This window comes from Sitodiplosis mosellana, unplaced genomic scaffold (genome assembly GCF_009176505.1).
Source record: "Sitodiplosis mosellana isolate CC-2019 unplaced genomic scaffold, AAFC_SMos_1.0 Smas_scaffold_1, whole genome shotgun sequence".
Classification (NCBI taxonomy): domain Eukaryota; kingdom Metazoa; phylum Arthropoda; class Insecta; order Diptera; family Cecidomyiidae; genus Sitodiplosis; species Sitodiplosis mosellana.
In genome coordinates, this window is record NW_022595244.1 from 7,293,538 (window position 1) to 7,310,616 (window position 17,079).

Consider the following 17,079-nt stretch of genomic DNA (forward strand, 5'->3'; position numbering starts at 1 on the left):
TTTTATGCAATAAGATTTCCACACAATTTTCTCTGATTAAAAACAAACATTGTCTCCAACTGAAAGAAATTGCGCTGCAAATTTCATTAAAAAAATCTATTCGTTATCTTCTTCATCATCATCGTTGCTGCTGATTCTGAAGTAACGCAATTCGTAGCTATCTTTTTCGTTGGCTACGACACGGATCCAGTCACGAAGGCTGTTCTTTTTGAGATACCGTTTGGTCAAATATTTCAAGTAGGCTTTCGAAAAGTGGACGTCCGAATTGACGATCACCTTCATCTTTTGACGTTCAAGCGTGACGTTGTTGCCCAAGTTGTTGACTTTACCGTTCACTTTGATGTGTTCGACCAAGTATTTTTCCTGTTTTGAAGAAGAGAGCGCACATGATTTTAGTCATTCTGATATCGGAACGAACGTGTCACTGTGTGTGCACGTGTGTGCGGTGGGAATACTTACAAAGTCAGCAACATCCATGATGCTGTCTTCGGCGATGTTGGTGCAATCGATGGCGAAACGAAGTTGGATCTTCTTCTTTTTCAAGCCCTTGCCACGCAATTGTTTCTTGCTAACACGTCCCTTACCACTGGCAGCGGCAGCCTTGGCGTTAACACCACGTTTCTTGGGTTGTGGCTTAGCAGCGACAGCCTTGACGGTTTTAGCATCTTTTTGCTCTTTAGCTGGTTCAGCAGCGGCTGGAGCTGGTGCGGCAGCTGGAGCAGCTTTGGCTGGTGCAGCCTTAGCTGGGGCAGCCTTCTTTGGCTCCTCCTTCTTGGCGGCTGGTGCTTTCTTTGGGTCTTCTTTCTTGGCAGCCGGAGCCTTCTTTGCCTCTTCCTTCTTGGCTGGGGCAGCCTTGGCAGCCTTAGCAGCTGGGGCTGCTTTAGCTGGTGCAGCTAAAAAAACGAAATAAAATCAAATATTAAACACGAAACGAAATAGTGGTGAAATGGATTGCGATGTGATAACGGAAAATTTACCTTTAGTCTTGGTAGCTTCCTTGGCTACATTAGCAGCAGCGGCTGGATTGGGCTTGGTTTCAGCTGGTTTAGCGGGTTTTTCAACCTTGCCTTTAGCTGTTGCTGGTTTTTCAGCTTTTGGCTTGTCGGCAGCCTTTGGCTTTTCTGTCTTTCCAGATTTCTGCGGGAGAAAATAATCCAATCAGTTAGTAAATGTCGGTCAATTATTGACATGCTTTGCGTAGACAGTAACGTGTATTGAGGTTATGTGATATTTTGGTGTTTTCCTGTCACATCGTTTCGAAAGCATTGCACTCGTGTACCATGCACAATCTCGAAAAAATGATTTTTCGTCTTGAATTATTCACTTGTTAATTGATTGAACCATGAGTGCGGTGACTCAATCCAGTATTTGGCATTCATAAAAGAATTTCATGTTTGAATGAAATCATTTTACACTTTCATTGAAATGCCCTGTCAAACGGAACGGGATTCGGGAACAATATCACAACTAATTTTATCGCAAATTATTTCGATCATCCGACATGGAAATCACCAAAATTCACAACAGCCACCATATTTAGGCCCTTAAAAATAAATTCAAACCCAAATTTCCCACAAAATTTGCGAAAAACTTGGAAAAAATCGAAAAATGAAACACAACTCACTGTCGGTGCCATGTTATCGGTACCACTTTCAGTGTAAAAAGAGAGAATCGTTCAATGACATATACCGATCCAAATGTTAAAGTGACAGATTGGAATGCATATGGCGGCGAAACGTACGTTCATGTGCTCGTCGATTGGAATCGGATATTCCAGATTGAGGCCGTTCAATGGTCAACATTCACATATTTTCATTTGGAATGGAATTTTATTTCGATTTAAGGCATTTTTTTACCTAAAACTATTTTAGAAAAACATAATTATTTTCATCAGAGTCAATGAAAGATTTTTTGATACAAATTTCATTTTTTTAAATTTAAAATCAATTTCCTCTTCCAAATAGAGACTCATTGAACGACCCATTCGACGTTATGCCAACCTAAACCAACGAAAAAACCGTGTGTCTGTCTCTATCATTGATGCTCAACACACGCACACATACACGAATCAGCTCATCGTATGTGTTCGTTTCGCAGTTTTCGTCACTTTCAATTTGAACGCAGTTACTGTATTCAGTGAGTGAGCTGTTTCAACAATAGCATATTCCACAGTAAGAAAAACAGTGCACACAACAGCTGAGTGACGAATAAACTATAATACGTAGCGAACGAGAGAGAGAAAAATAACAAAACAACTTAAAGGCAAGCAAAAAAGAAGAAGCAGCACCAGTAGAAGAGATTGTTAGCTGTACATAACAACATAATACCATTTGAAGAGCGAAGAGCGAAATATTAAAACTTTGAAAAAGAATTTTATACAGCAAAAAAAAACCACACGCACACCAGAGTGTAACCAGAGTAACTAGAAAATTGAATCGTAAAGAGAGCTAAAAAAAAACTAGTAACAGCGTCAAATTGTTAATTTCGTAACAATTTGCAACGATTGCAAAGCAAAAAGTATTTTTTTTCTGCGCATAATAACAACACAGAGACAGAAAGAGAGAAAGCCTAAAATAAAACAAAGAGAAAAATCAAAGCGATTGAGTGTGCATCGCGTGGAGGCGACCATCAAAACAAAGCAAACATATATACCGAGTATTTTTTTCATCGTCGTCGACTTTTGAAAAAAGGAAGAAGTGAAAATGAAGTTCCAATACAAAGAAGAGTGCCCATTCGAAAAGCGACGAGCTGAAGGTGATAAAATCAGACGAAAATATCCAGATCGTGTTCCTGTAAGTAGATATACGTTTTTTTCTGTTGTGTGCATTTTTTTTTCTCCTTCAAAAAAATGGATATTCAGAGAGTTCATTATCAGAAGTGTGGTTTAAAAAAAAAATGGTTTTCGAATACAGTGGGTGCGTTCGCCATTATTTTTTTTTCTTATTTTGTTTTGATACTTTGCCAACGCGTTGCGTCTATGTTGTTGGTACAACAACAGTTTGTCTATTTTATAGCAACATATCATTTTTTCTTTGTTCATTAATCTTTCGATCCGTTTCCAATATGTCGGACATTTCGAAGAGAAAAAAAACTTGAAAATTTTGCAAACTCATTACGTTGCGACAAAAGGCAATATAGAATTTGTTCGACCTCAAGGCGACCATTGTTCTTGCGTATCGACATTTTGTCCCTTTACGATAACGGAAGGCAAAGAGCATTTTCATTCTTCTGAAAATTGAATCAACAATGAGATAATCATTCGAAAGGCGATTCTACACGTTTTACTCTTTCACAACAAAATATGCCATTCCAAAAATCATTTTTGTACTTAATCATGCGTTCTTCTTTTTCTGTGCCTTTGGCTTTGGTTCGTTCGAAATTTTCTACGTTGTTTTAAATAGCAAAAGCAGAAAAAAATACACTCATACAATGGCAGTGAGTGTTAAATGCGAAAACACATTAGCATTAGAGTCGTACGTGTGCACGGTTGGAATAACAAAAATCCATACATAAATGAACTTTGTGCGCACAATAATATCCACACTCGATGTCTCGGTGTGTGCGTGTCGCTGTGTGTATTTCTCATGACACAGTGTTGTTTACCAACGACTGAAAAACATATGCTTTGAAAACGGACGTGTATATACATTAGGGTGGCCCAAATGCCAAATGTTTTAAAATTTGCAGCTCCCTACCGCTGATCCGAAAATTTGGGCCGAAAAAATAAATTTAAGCCATTTTCCGACATACTTTTACTAATCAAATCCACTCCCCCGAGAGCTATGTAGTTTGTAGGGGAATAAAATCAATACATTGAAGTATATTCAAAAATTTTGGTACTATATCGCAATTATACTGGACGCCAGCAGTAAGATCCAGTCATCTGTTGTCCAGTATAATTGCGATATAGTACCAAAATTTTTGAATATACTTCAATGTATTGATTTTATTCCCCTACAAACTACATAGCTCTCGGGGGAGTGGATTTGATTAGTAAAAGTATGTCGGAAAATGGCTTAAATTTATTTTTTCGGCCCAAATTTTCGGATCAGCGGGTGGGAGCTGCAAATTTTAAAACATTTGGCATTTGGGCTACCCTAATATACATATACACATAGTCACAACGGTGAGAGCAAGTTTCGGTACTGAAGTCATCAGTTCGACTGTTTCTATTTGTATTGTACACATTATAGTCGGAATTTGGTTGGTGTATTGGTTTTTCTGGCCCGTACAACAACAAAACCATTATCATCAGCGCTCTGTTTTGATGATTAATCAAGCAAACACAAGTGAAACAGAGACACGTTTAAAGTGCACAAATGAATACACGAGAAACGCAAAAACAACAACAAACGCAATGGACGACGATATCAATCGGTTGCAAACAACATTACGATTATTAACATCGATTATCATCATATTTATGATCAATTCCGATGTAGCAGTCAGAGACTAAGCAATCGAGTGAGAGCATAGCCGCCACAAAAGCTGATCACATGTCTTTACTTCAAGCACACATAAAATATAATCAAGGTCAGCGCAACCGAGAATTTGAATGCACACACGCCGCATGAATATCATTTGGTTATCCGTTTTATGACTGTTTGCAGCGCACAAACGGCACGATTAACTTTAGTTTTGTTTGTTTCTTTTTTTCGTTGTTAAACTTGCAATTCACTATGAGAGTCTTTGTGTGCTCTATTCGCAAGCGATCATGCAAACGCATTTCAAATCGAAAACTAAATGCATCATTTGACTTTGATAGAAACAATCCAAGCCCAATTTTGTTTGCTATTCTTTTTTCTTTTTTTTTGGTTGATGCATTAAAAATGCATTTGTTACCCAATTAAACGAATTGATCATCCATTACAATCATATGGCTGATTCAAGCCATTTGTTGCGCAATTCATAGATTTATTTTTGTACTGTGCGCATCGCGCGCACAACGAAACTCATGCCAAAATATACGAGAAAAGAGAATGTGAACAAAAGTGAAATCAAAACACAGCATCTTGAATACAATATTTTGCTAATGTTTTTATTTGTCGTTTGCGAAATAGTCACCATTCTTGTTTACATCGTAGCAGCAGCAACAGCAGCGATCGTATGATGTGTTTGCTTCATTTATAAAACTGACTAGAGTTAGAGCGGGCAAGAGAGAGAGAGAGAGAGAGAGAGAGAGAGCGAAAAAAAATGGGCGAGATCGCGTAAACGGACTGAAATAGAAGCAAAATACTTATTTCGTCACATGACGAAATATTTCCGAGTGGAAAACAGAACGAAACAAATATTTATGAGACAAATCGATCGATTTCAGATTACGTTGCGATTATGACAGATGTTTCTCAATGCCAGTAAATCAGAGCAAATGCGCTTCAATGAAATTGTTGTCACTTTCCACGCCTTCTTCCTTCAAAACGGCTCAAGTTCAAGCAAATTCCTTGCTGCCAAATGGTCACGCAACTTTTTTTTGACTTGTTTATTGTATCTCTCGTGGACGGCCAGTTCAGAGCCGAACGATAAAATACGTAAACAAAAGTCACAAGACAAATCCCTAGATAAATCCTACACATAATGTTTTAGCAGAGCATTTTGAGCAGGGCAATTTTCGTTCGAAACAAATTGTTTCAAATGTGTGTCGTAAAACTTGTCAAAGATCACTTAACGATAGGATACATGCATTGCAAACGATGTTTCATCGTTACGTTTTGTGATAATTCTTTCTGGTTCAATTTTTTGTCGTCCGTTTCTTCTTCAATTCTTTTTTTCTTGGTTCGCGTGTAATCATTTAATCAACAGACACACATTCCTGTCAAAGCTCAAGTTGCGCGATTCGATAAGAGTACACACGATTCTCGATTGACATTTTGCACAGCAAAAAAGACGACGTAGCCGTTGCTAGTTCCGTCACCATTTTCGAGTGTGTATGGATGTGCGGGACTGGAATGAAAATCCAATTAATACAAATCCATATCAGCTGTTGTGAGCTGTGGATTCACCGAGAGTGCGTGTTCACCACGCTGTTCTTGATAAAATAAATCAGATTTTTTTTATTCACTTCGGCATTAAGGTCATTTGTCCCCCCAGCATAGTTTGTGAACCCGTCCGAAAAAAACACATCGAAACAAACAAGTCGCATGCCTGTTGATATATTTGAATAATACTCGTTTTCGTTCGGAACACAACATTTAGGCGCAAATGAAAAAAACATCACGCACACATTATCACATCTTAAAAACAAAGACATTTGAAAATATTCGTTGTTCAACGCGCAAGTGTTCATTGTCTCATTTGTTATATTTATGCATCGAATTACCGATTGTAGGTGAACACGTTGTTAGCCACCTGTGTAAGCTGTCATGAGAAAACACAAACACACAGTGCTGACAAAATAAGTGGAGGTTCACGAAGCGGATATCGCATTTTGCTAACGTTTCCATTTGAAATGCTCATTCGATTTTTGTTGTTTCATTGCTTTTACTTCGTTTATCGTCGTCTTTTGTTTTAACTTGCTGCATTATTGGGCACGTTGATTAGATACTTCTTTTTTCGTTGATTCCAGATCACACAACATGCCATGACATCACAGATAATGAATTTCTTGTTATTTGCATGCAAAGACAACCCACTATCTTTGTTTACACAAAGTTCCAATTTTTTTCCCCTTTGTTTTTCTCTTCATTTCTTCTCGATCGAACTTGTCAATTTTATGAAAATGATAGTCATGCTGGGAGTTTCGAAACTCTACATAAAAACAAGCTATTTTTAGTTGAAACCTATTTTAAGACATGTTTTATCAGTTTTGATTGAAAAAATAGGAAAATGTTTAATATGCATTTTGTTGCTTGGTTACAGGTGATCGTTGAGAAGGCGCCAAAGGCACGAATCGGTGATTTGGATAAGAAAAAGTATTTGGTACCATCGGATCTAACTGTAGGACAATTCTATTTCTTAATTCGTAAGCGAATTTACTTACGTCCAGAGGATGCTCTATTTTTTTTCGTGAACAATGTGATTCCACCAACATCAGCCACCATGGGCTCGCTTTATCAGGTGAGAAACGACGATTTTCTCTGTTTTTGAACGGAATTTGCTTTGAACTTTAAGTTTTATGTGAATTCCATGCATGCAAAGTCATACACATTCCATGGAATTTGCATTTGTTGCCCATTTTGGGTTTATTTTGATCCGAATCTAATAGAATTTAATCTAATTCAATTCAGGAGCACCACGAAGAAGACTACTTCTTGTACATTGCTTATTCGGACGAGAATGTCTACGGCAAATCGAAGAAATAGGTCAGTGCTCCGCGGCAAAAGACGATTGTTGAAACCGTTTCGTGTGAAAGATACAAACAAAAATAAGAAAGAAAAAAACAAAAGAAAACAGCAAAAAAAACATGGAGGGAGTTTGTGATTTATACAACGGCAGTAGCAAACCGCATATTCACCAACTAACAACCGCTTTTTAAGGGAACAGCAAGCAGTAACAACAACATCAGTTAAATCACAAAATCTGAAAGAAAAATCAGCAAAAAAAATCATTGGTTTATCTATCTTGTATTCTTGTATTTATATTTATATATTTAGCGGCTAATAATATTCTCATGAAGAGTTTTTGGATTAGAATCCCAAATTACCGAAGAATTTTCTTTTATTTTTATGTGTTCTGTTATCAAAAACAACAACCACAAAAAGCCACCACATTGAGCAGATGAATATCCTCGTTCAGCATTTGCTAAACACATTTAAACACATGTTGTTGTCCAGATTTTGATCATCAACCGAAACAAACAATCAGTTGATATTTAAAATCAGGTTCAGATCGGTCGGCTTCCAGGAATTCATTTTAGCCGCAATAAAATAGGACAAAAAAAAACATTACATTGAATATTTGATGGAGAAAAAAAACGAAAAGCCAGAAAACTACCAAATTTGACATAACAAAAAGCATCGACTTTGCTTCATTTTTCCCACGAAGAAAAACGAAAAGCGATGTTTTCAGAAGAAAAAAGATTTGGTTAAAAAAAAAATTTAGTTCATATGAAATAGCTACTTCTTTCTCTCTCCCCTTCAAGACAGAAGTTGCACATGTATGTCATATTCAGTATACCGTAGAACAATTCACCCAATTATTATTTTCATGATTTTTTTTTACTTTAAAAGGACTTGCAATAGTAAACAGATTCATTATTTACAATAAATGATTTATTTCGCTATGAAAAAAAAACGTTGGATCAATTTTGTCCACACGAGAAAAAAACAAGAAACAATTTATAACGTTTATTTCTGTGACTTCGTTCGTACTGTCTCATTTGTGACTCGTATTATTCTATTTTTTCTTCTGTTTTTTTTTTCTTCAAAATTAATTGAACTTCACCCATAAATCGAATCGTTTAAATCGTTTCGGTGCGAATAAATGTTGATTTAAAAGTGTTTGAATGTAATATGTGAACAGAAAAATAGCTTGATGAATACAGAAATTTGAGTGTTATACAATAGAAGACAGGACACAATTTGGAATAAATTTAATTTACGATTTTTATTCTTCAAAATCTATGCGAATGAAAACTTTACACAAGTATAATTTTTTTTAGACGTAATCGATATTATAAAGGACAAGGAAAATTAAAAGAAAAACTCAATAAAAATCCATAAAAAGTCTTTAAAAAATTGGCGTTTTCCACAGGTGATTTTCGAATTCTATTGACGAAGTTAGCGATTAACATTCAGATCGTTTTTATTCCAGTTTTTGACGGATTCTTGCTTGATCTACACATTTTGCTCAAGCGATTGAATATTGTTGTAGGTTTTATCATCTTACCCACACGCCTCAGATAATTTCGTACTGATGTTGGATTTCTGCAAGTAAGCAAACGAACATTTTAGTCATCAATATGGTTTAGTTTTGAAAGAAAAATGATACCTTTTTGAATTGTCAGTTTGCATATTGCTTTTATTTAAGAAATCTTTAGCCATTACTGCTCCAGCTCCAGCTCCAGCTCCAGGAAATTGTCTATTCATTTCAGCACTAGCTCTATTTTTGAATAAATCAATCGAAATTTAGATTAATTATTTATTAGAGCCACTTAAGCGTTGGATATATTTTAACATTTGAGCAAGATTGAAGCGACTTCATTGATTTTCTTACCGTTCTGAAATCACTTTGCTTAAATCCTTTCCAGTGAAATCTCTTACCAGATTATTTCCATCTTCAAACATCTTGAATGCACTATTTGATTGCGCCATTTCAGATGCACTAAATGAATAAATAAAAAACGATTATTTTTGCGTCGATGTGTTGGGAAAAATTAGGATAAATTGGAATTTCGATGGAAATTCTGGTTTTCTTTATATTGACCAAAGAGTTCAGTTATGTGAAAAAATCCAAAATTCAATTCAAAACATTTTTGCATTAAAAAGTTAAATAACTCGAAAGTGGTCTTTTTCGATACCTTTCAGTAAGTGCTGATTTAAAATCCTTTCCGCCGCGTATATCATTAGCAAGCTTCGTGCCAGTTCTGAGCATACCTAGTGTGGGATTCGAGTCGGCCATGTCATTAGCGCTGGACAGAAAATGATATTTAAATTTAACTTTAATAAATTCAAACAATCTGTGTGTAAATTTGGATGTATTTTACCTTTCAGCAATAGAGTCTCCTCCGGTGCGCAATGCTTGCCTATAATCTCCAGTCTCTTGGTATTTATTAAATGCTTTCATTGTGCTGTCAAAGGAATAATCAAGATCAGAACAACCATAATTGATAGAATATTTACGATGCACTTACGCCATTGCACCACCAATGCCACATTGGGCACCGGGAACTTGAGCAACGATAGGACTGAAAGAGAAATTTCAATTACAAAACTATCGAGAGAACATTTTTTATTATTGATCAATGATTGATTATTTTTTCTTGGATGATCTCACTTCTTCATTGCACTTTTTGCAGCAATATCAGCCAGGTCTCCTATTTCAGCCGTGGAATAATGTAAAACTCCACATAATAGAAACACTACTGCCAGATAAGATGTCATTTTTTTCGAAATTATTATGATCACTCGGTACTTCTGGTGACTGATTTGAGCCTGGGAGAATATTCTTTTATAAGAAAATGTATCTACTAAGAAGACCGTTATTGTGTGTCAAAACTTGAAACAGTAATTGCAATCGAGATTGAAATTAAATTTACCGTTTAATTATTACTGAATTTGAATAGATCATTTGCTTCATAAAAAGTGTGTGAAAATAAATTAAACGACAGAAAATTGGATGTGGTTTCTTGCTAGGGGAAAATCACGAAAATCAAATGTGTATATTTGAACCATTGCGACAAAACAATTCCCTCAGAATATTTTAGTTTTAAAGGGTAATATAAAGTTTTTTTCATATGGAGTTGTTTTTGTAAACTCTATATAAAAAAAATTTCATGTTGCACTTTGAAACTAAAACATTCTGAGGGAATTTGTTTGTCGCAACGGTTCATTTATGGGAGGTATTTCCAAAATATTGACAAATGAAATTTGTAATATTTGTGGCAGTATTCAAGATGACACTAGTGTCGGAGAAAATAGAACAATTATTCTGCAAATGAAAAAAATATGACGAAAATGTCACGCGAATACCAAATATTTACCCACAAACTGCGCATACATTTTCTGAATATTCATGTTTCACACAAAATGAGTAAATATGGTGTGATGAGCGTATATAAATGGCAAATAAATATTTGTATTTCGTGATCTGCCCCTAATTTTCTTGGTACATCGCATATTAGGTACACACTTTTATAAATGTTGTGCTTATTACTTTTTTATCATCTCTGTCGCATGACAACAGTGTTTACGAATTCCATCAATTTTTTATTGGTTTTTTCTCTTTCAAAAATTACCTGAAACACATGGTTGAATTTGATATCGTTTCACAAACGAATATGATGATATAATATCATATCATACGTCAAACGGTAATAATAAAAAAACTCTTCAAGAATACAACAAAAATCAGCCACGCAATTTATAATTCATATCACGTTTTAGACACTCACTATGTCAAGTTATTCTTAATTATCTTTCGCCTGTTCATTACATCTTTCAATATATATGAAAATTACAAAATGGCCGATTTTTGTGTAACTTAATGACTTAGGTCCTTTATTAAATTTAAGGTTTGAATTTTATTTGTGGATATAATCTTGTGTCGACTTCCTCTGTATTGCACATCTTACTCGCTTACATTTTTGAGAGATTTCTTCCAGTTGTCACCATTTTTAATGCTTCATTTCATCGCTACTCTATGAAAATTGGAAGTAATTTTTTCCGCTATGTTTCATCTATGTTTATTACTTATAAGTTACTTAAAGGTAGAACGTTTATGGATATGTCGACGTATTTTCAGCGTAAAATGACTTGGAAACACTATGTAATTAATTTTTACGCTGGAAATCCGCTCTCCTGTCCATACATGTTCTACTTATAAGTAGTTTGCTTCGACTTATACGCTGTCACGAATTTTGCATCATCGGTTCGCAGAATGGCGGACACCACTTTTGGATCGCTTTGCAAACTCAAATGACTGCCTGGCCGCCTAGATAATTTTCCATCCAGGTAACCTCATTACAATACATACAAATGTTCTCTACGAGAACACCTTGATACTACCCACATTAACCCTCGTACACGCACATATTTTAAAACCTTACTCTATGCACATGGTGCCTGGCCAGACCCCTATACATTTACATGCATTTGTATGGGGATAAGGTATATATGCCATTTCATTTTTAGCAAAACTGATAAAAGATAAGTGATAACTATCTTCAGCAAAGTTGTAGATCAGGTCAAGAGCTACAGTTTTTTTTGAAGACGTCATCTCTTTATCTCTTATCAGTCCCGCGAAAAATGATAAAAGAAAACTCGAAATTTCCGCGGTTTATCGCGTTCCTGATAAAGGATAACGAATTAGTGTCTGGGGCAAAAATATAGTACTCAATCTGTTCTTCAAGTTTGCTCATGACAGTTATCACTTATCTCTTATCGTTACGCGTAACAACTGTAGATCTTGACCTGATCTACAACTTTGCTGAAGACAGTTATCACTTACTTTTATCAGTTTTGCTGAAAATGAAATGGCATATATACCTTATTCCCATACAAATGCATGAAAATGTATAGGGGTCTGGCCAGGCACCATGTTCGTGGAGTAAGGTGTAGTTTTTGGATATCCTTATATCATCCCTTTCAAGGACTTCTTTGTGATGTTCATTTTGCTGGATCGATAGCCAATGAAATTTTAGGCAGGTAACTTAAAACTCAAGTCGCTAGCTAGAAGTATGTTAAATTAACGCTCAAAATCGAAAAATGCCTGGGCAGACCCATGTGCGTGTACGAGGGTTAATTATGAAATTGCGATTTTCATGTTGCCGTTAAACCCGATCCATGATCTCAAGCGGACGAATTCATCAAGGACAACGCATATTGCCCAGGTGCCATTCTTTGGGTTGCTGCTGATTGCAACAAACACGAGCGGGGCTGTCCCAGGTACCAACCACCTTCGTGGTATTCAACTCATCTCACACGAATCACACAGCAAAATCAATACTTAAAGACTGACGAATTGTTTTCCATACATTCTTTTATGTGTATTGAAATGATGATACTTATCTGTGATGTTTACACTTATTTATTGTAAATTTTGATTTTGTGCTTTGTTGTAGCCATCCACGAGTTGGCGACTTAATATTCTTATCTTTGAAGTCAATTTTGAATTATTTATCAATTAGCATCAAATGCTCTAGTTACGTTTCAAATCACAGTCCATGTCAACTCAATGCACTCTGCAATCAACATGGATCTGCCTTCACAGACGTAAAACTTCTCGTCAATTTATCTACCGGTATAAATTGAGCGACGACTCTTGCTGTCCTAGGCGAGCACTGAAAGTTATCGAAAGTTATCACTACTAATTGTTTATTAATCTAAATATGTAACAGTCTTGCACTCTTTTCCGGCCAAACCTTAATCAAAACCCACATTATATTCAGCCAGAGCTTGGCGGTGTTCAATAGAATAAAAAAAAAATAAAATAAAAAAATTCGCGCTGATGGTAACAAGAAGTTATTCCAGATCGACGATGATAGTTCAATGAACATGATTTCAGCAATGTGTTTGTGTGGAATAGCGTAAGCAGTGTATTTATTTTGAAATCGCATAACAGATAATTGATATAATTATTTTCAACTCTTTCTCGGCCAAATAATTCGGTTCAATTGTAATTTATATAGTATTTCTTGTGCTTCTATGAAATTCATACGACATTGAAACAAATCTTTTCATTCTTTTTAAGAAATCAAACACTGTTTTTGAATTCACCACAAAGCTATTGTTATTAACTTACAGTTGTTGGTGGCGACAACTGTATTTCAACTACAACATCATTTTAGGCAAAAATTACATAGAAGATCTTATCGCTTCTTTATATTTATTTGAAATTAAAGCGATTCTATCAATTGACTTGCTGTTCCGAAACTGTCGTTTTGATACCATTCTGGCTCAAGTCTTTTGCTAGATTGGTCCCGGCTTTAACCGTCTGGAATGTTTGATTGGATTCGACTAGTTCATTGGCACTAAATGGATGAAACAATTGAAAAACGATATATTCCTTGCTCGTTTATTTCACTAAGAATTCTTATGATTTCATTAGGGACATAAATGCGGTCGGTTGCACTTTCAAACGATGCGACATTTTCTCGCGGCCTAAGACCGCCATCACTTCCATCGTGCGTGTGTATGATAATTTCATTGATATAAAAGTGATTTGATTTCATACCCATCTTTAAGTGCTGCTGATAAACCTTTTTTACCCGAGCTCACATTCATAGCAACTTTCGACCCAGATCTGAGCAAACCAAGTGTAGGATTACTGTCGGCCATGTCATTAGCGCTGAATAAGAAATGATGCTTCAGTTGAATTTTTGCAAGTATACAAAAAAAAACTTGGATGCATTCTACCTTTCTAGGATAGATTCACCGCCAGCGCTCATTGCCTTCTTATAATCCCCAGTCTCTTTGAATTTTTTCGCTGCTAACAATGCACTGTATGTTAAGGGAATAAGTCATTGGAACATCCAGGACTGATGAAAACATCGTGATTCACTTACGCTGTTGCACCACCTATACCGATTTGGGCACCAGGAACTTGAGCAACGATAGGACTGAAAAACAAATTTTTATTCCAAAATCGGGAGCCGTTTTTCATTCTTTTTTTAACGTTCAAGTTTCATTTGAATAAATTCACCTTCTCATCGCCATTTTAGCTCCCTTAGTAATCCAATTCTTGGGATTAGCTGTAGTCAAATGTAAAACTCCCACCAAAATAAACACAACAGCCAAATAATGTCTCATTTTTTACTTTTCCGTACACACCGTGTCAAGGGACAAATTCCTAAAAAATCGTATTTTTTCTGTAAAAAATGAAACCTTAGAAAGTTTGAATTCAATAGGAATCGATTTACCCGAACAAAATTGTCGAAGATTTGACTAAATTTACCGATTTTTCAAGAATATTTAAAATAAATCCAAAAATACGGGCAACGGTACGGAAAAGTTTGGGATTGCGAATGTAATTCTTTTTATTTTTCAAAGTGGTTATGATCTTCTTCTCGGTGCTTCTAATAACTGATTTCAGCTGGAGAGTTTCTTCTTTTATATCTGCAACATATTTACGGAAACGTTCGTCATCAAGGCATCTCGCATCAGAATGCCAGACAATTAAACATAAAATGGAATTTCTAGTTATTAGTAATGAATTCAATAATAAATGAAATCAATGGAATTTGGAGATGTTTTCAGACCATAAAACATTTTTAATAAAATTTTGGGATATTACGTCTTTTCATTACTTCTGATGCATGCCTCGCCGTTGTTAACGATTTACTTTAATTTTTAATTGCATTTTTTCGTTCTACAGTACTTCTTTCCCGCTCAACCATGTGTTCCGGTTGAATTTAATATCGTTAATTATGTAGACAAGACGTTTACGTCAAACGATCGTAACAAAAGCCATTTTCTTCAGGACTATTCATACACAGACGTGTGCAAGGTCAAAAATTCTAGGGGGGGGGGTTAAAATGATTTTGCCAGGGGGGGTCTGCAAATTTATAAATGGGTGTCACACAAAAATGAAGACCTAAAAAAAAAAAAGGTCCTCACTTTTGAAAATCGATTCTATCTAGTGTAAAATTTCCAAATCGCTTGGGGGGGTCCACATTTTGGAATCCTAGGGGGGGTAAAACCGGAATACCCCCCCTTGCACACGTGTGTTCATACATGCCATTTAGAGTATACATCATATTTCAGACACTTGAAATCATAACACAATGTTTCAGCTTTGAACTTTTTTCCATTTCTATTTTTTTCGACATGACTAATATAAATTACAGTGTGGCACAGTGACTGTGCACTGCAGGACAATTTCATCAAAGAATTCTTATTGAAAATGAATATTTTAATGCAAATTTTACAAAGTGATGCGGTAGATACGCAGATACACAGATACATTTTATTCGACGGTAATTTTTATGATGTTTTTATGTTGAGTTTGTATAACATCATCGGACCTGAAAAAGATGTGATAAGTAGCAATTATACCCTTTATAAGAAAATTGATTACATTACCGTTCCCCTATGGTCAGCAGAGTGTCAGTTCTCTGGCTTCCTTTATTAATACTGTCGTAAGTGCTTTTAGTCGTTTTGGTTTGCTTGCTTTGTGGATGGTGTTTCGTCATCGAAGCTTTCGCGTGTGTGTTACTATGAGTCGCTACACCGTGGTGTGTTCTAGAGCGGTTTAATGTATAGTGACTTTTTAAGCCCATTCCATTCGTAACTTTACTTTTTCGGTTTTTTGCAGTTTTACGGTTGGTTTTTACGGTTGATTTGTGATGGTGAGCCTTTGTGGTTTGTCTAGTTTTTAGAGCGTTTCTATTGTGATTTGTTGGAACTCTTTTGCTAGTTCCAGCGTGGGAAGTATTCCTTATTTTTCCAGATTTGTTCGTGATTTTCCCGTGAGTCATACTAGAACTACCTCCGTTATGATTGCCTCCATAATTAATGTTGAACGCATCTTCGGAACTAAAATACGGTTTGATTCCCTTTTTTCGTAAATGTGTTTCATATCAAAACTTACTCTCGAGAAATGTTAATTTGAAGACTTTCACCACTCCCTAATGCCTGTGCTCCATCGACAGCAATTTTAGCTGCACTACCACCAAGACTTCCCAATGCTCCAATACCACTTATCATATATTTTCAATTTATACAATTAATTCTATCGTTTCAATTATATCTGGAAAAATGAATAGGCAATTTTTTCTACCTCATACTAAGGGATGACATTGAGTTTGACACATGGTCGTCTGCAAATGAGTCGTCTTCTAATGAGTCAAAAGTTGAATTTGACCTGAACTCAAAATTATATTTTTATGCAGTTTTTTTTACACAAAAAAATGTTTTCAACCTGTTTCCAGTGAAGCCGGCTGACTCAGTCGATGAAGCGGCTGAAGCGACCGAAGTTGCATGCGGCACTGCAGATCCTTCCTTTGAATTTTTTTTTGGGACCAGTGGATCTGTGTAAGTGAGTATGCGGGATGTATCTGAAGTAATCGAATTGGTTGGAGTCATCGTAGCGACATTACTTAATGTAGAAGAAGAGGGGCCAAAAATTTTGAAACTTTGAGGTACTTCTTTGTGTATTCTGAAAAGTATTTTTCATGAGAAAACAAATCCTCAAGTCAAAATGAAGGTGAAAATATTCAAGATGAAGATGCTTTACATTTGAATTGTAGTGATTCCAGTGTTTGCTTGTGAATCAATAGCAAACATGGGTTCCAAGATGCCGAACAAAATGAATATTACACGCCAAGACGACATCGTTGCGCACTTGAAGTCACTTGGTGCTTAAAGAAATATAGACTGGTTCGACTCTTCTTTGTACATTGGTTTAAATAGATCTTCATCATTACGTGCAACAAATTCCAAATAGTTTTTTTCCATGCAAATTCATCACAATAACAGAAATTCATTG

General features: G+C 35.8%; 2 protein-coding genes and 1 long non-coding RNA gene across 3 annotated transcripts; 1 reads left to right on the top strand and 2 right to left on the bottom strand.

The window, feature by feature from the left end:
* On the bottom strand, window positions 1–1,775 carry LOC129577819 (60S ribosomal protein L22). The gene is made up of 4 exons (XM_055465465.1): window positions 1,625–1,775; window positions 978–1,137; window positions 460–893; window positions 1–363 (listed from the first exon to the last, which is right to left on the bottom strand). Exons 1-4 carry the CDS (start codon window positions 1,634–1,636, stop codon window positions 97–99), a joined length of 873 nt encoding a protein of 290 aa, XP_055321440.1. The 5' UTR covers window positions 1,637–1,775; the 3' UTR covers window positions 1–96.
* Window positions 1,776–2,024: 249 nt separating this feature from the next.
* LOC129577820 (gamma-aminobutyric acid receptor-associated protein) lies at window positions 2,025–8,672 on the top strand. Its single transcript, XM_055465481.1, has 3 exons — window positions 2,025–2,792; window positions 6,856–7,053; window positions 7,224–8,672. The coding sequence occupies exons 1-3, from the start codon at window positions 2,703–2,705 to the stop codon at window positions 7,296–7,298; spliced, it is 363 nt and encodes a 120-aa protein (XP_055321456.1). The 5' UTR covers window positions 2,025–2,702; the 3' UTR covers window positions 7,299–8,672.
* Window positions 8,673–12,625: 3,953 nt separating this feature from the next.
* Window positions 12,626–14,840, bottom strand: LOC129577823 (uncharacterized). The gene is made up of 3 exons (XR_008689041.1): window positions 14,010–14,840; window positions 13,828–13,941; window positions 12,626–13,624 (listed from the first exon to the last, which is right to left on the bottom strand). It is a non-coding gene; the product is annotated as an uncharacterized LOC129577823 (long non-coding RNA).
* Window positions 14,841–17,079: the final 2,239 nt, after the last annotated feature.

What these genes read in the sequence shown, in the direction of transcription:
- LOC129577819 (XM_055465465.1), bottom strand. An exon ending in GGAAGCTACCAAGACTAAAG is followed by an intron (nt 894 to 977) that starts GTAAATTTTCCG and finishes TCGTTTTTTTAG; the next exon opens with CTGCACCAGCTAAAGCAGCC. An exon ending in TCATGGATGTTGCTGACTTT is followed by an intron (nt 364 to 459) that starts GTAAGTATTCCC and finishes TCTTCAAAACAG; the next exon opens with GAAAAATACTTGGTCGAACA.
- LOC129577820 (XM_055465481.1), top strand. Translation starts at nt 2,703, where the DNA reads ATGAAGTTCCAATACAAAGAAGAGTGCCCATTCGAAAAGCGACGAGCT. An exon ending in AATATCCAGATCGTGTTCCT is followed by an intron (nt 2,793 to 6,855) that starts GTAAGTAGATAT and finishes GCTTGGTTACAG; the next exon opens with GTGATCGTTGAGAAGGCGCC. An exon ending in CCATGGGCTCGCTTTATCAG is followed by an intron (nt 7,054 to 7,223) that starts GTGAGAAACGAC and finishes AATTCAATTCAG; the next exon opens with GAGCACCACGAAGAAGACTA.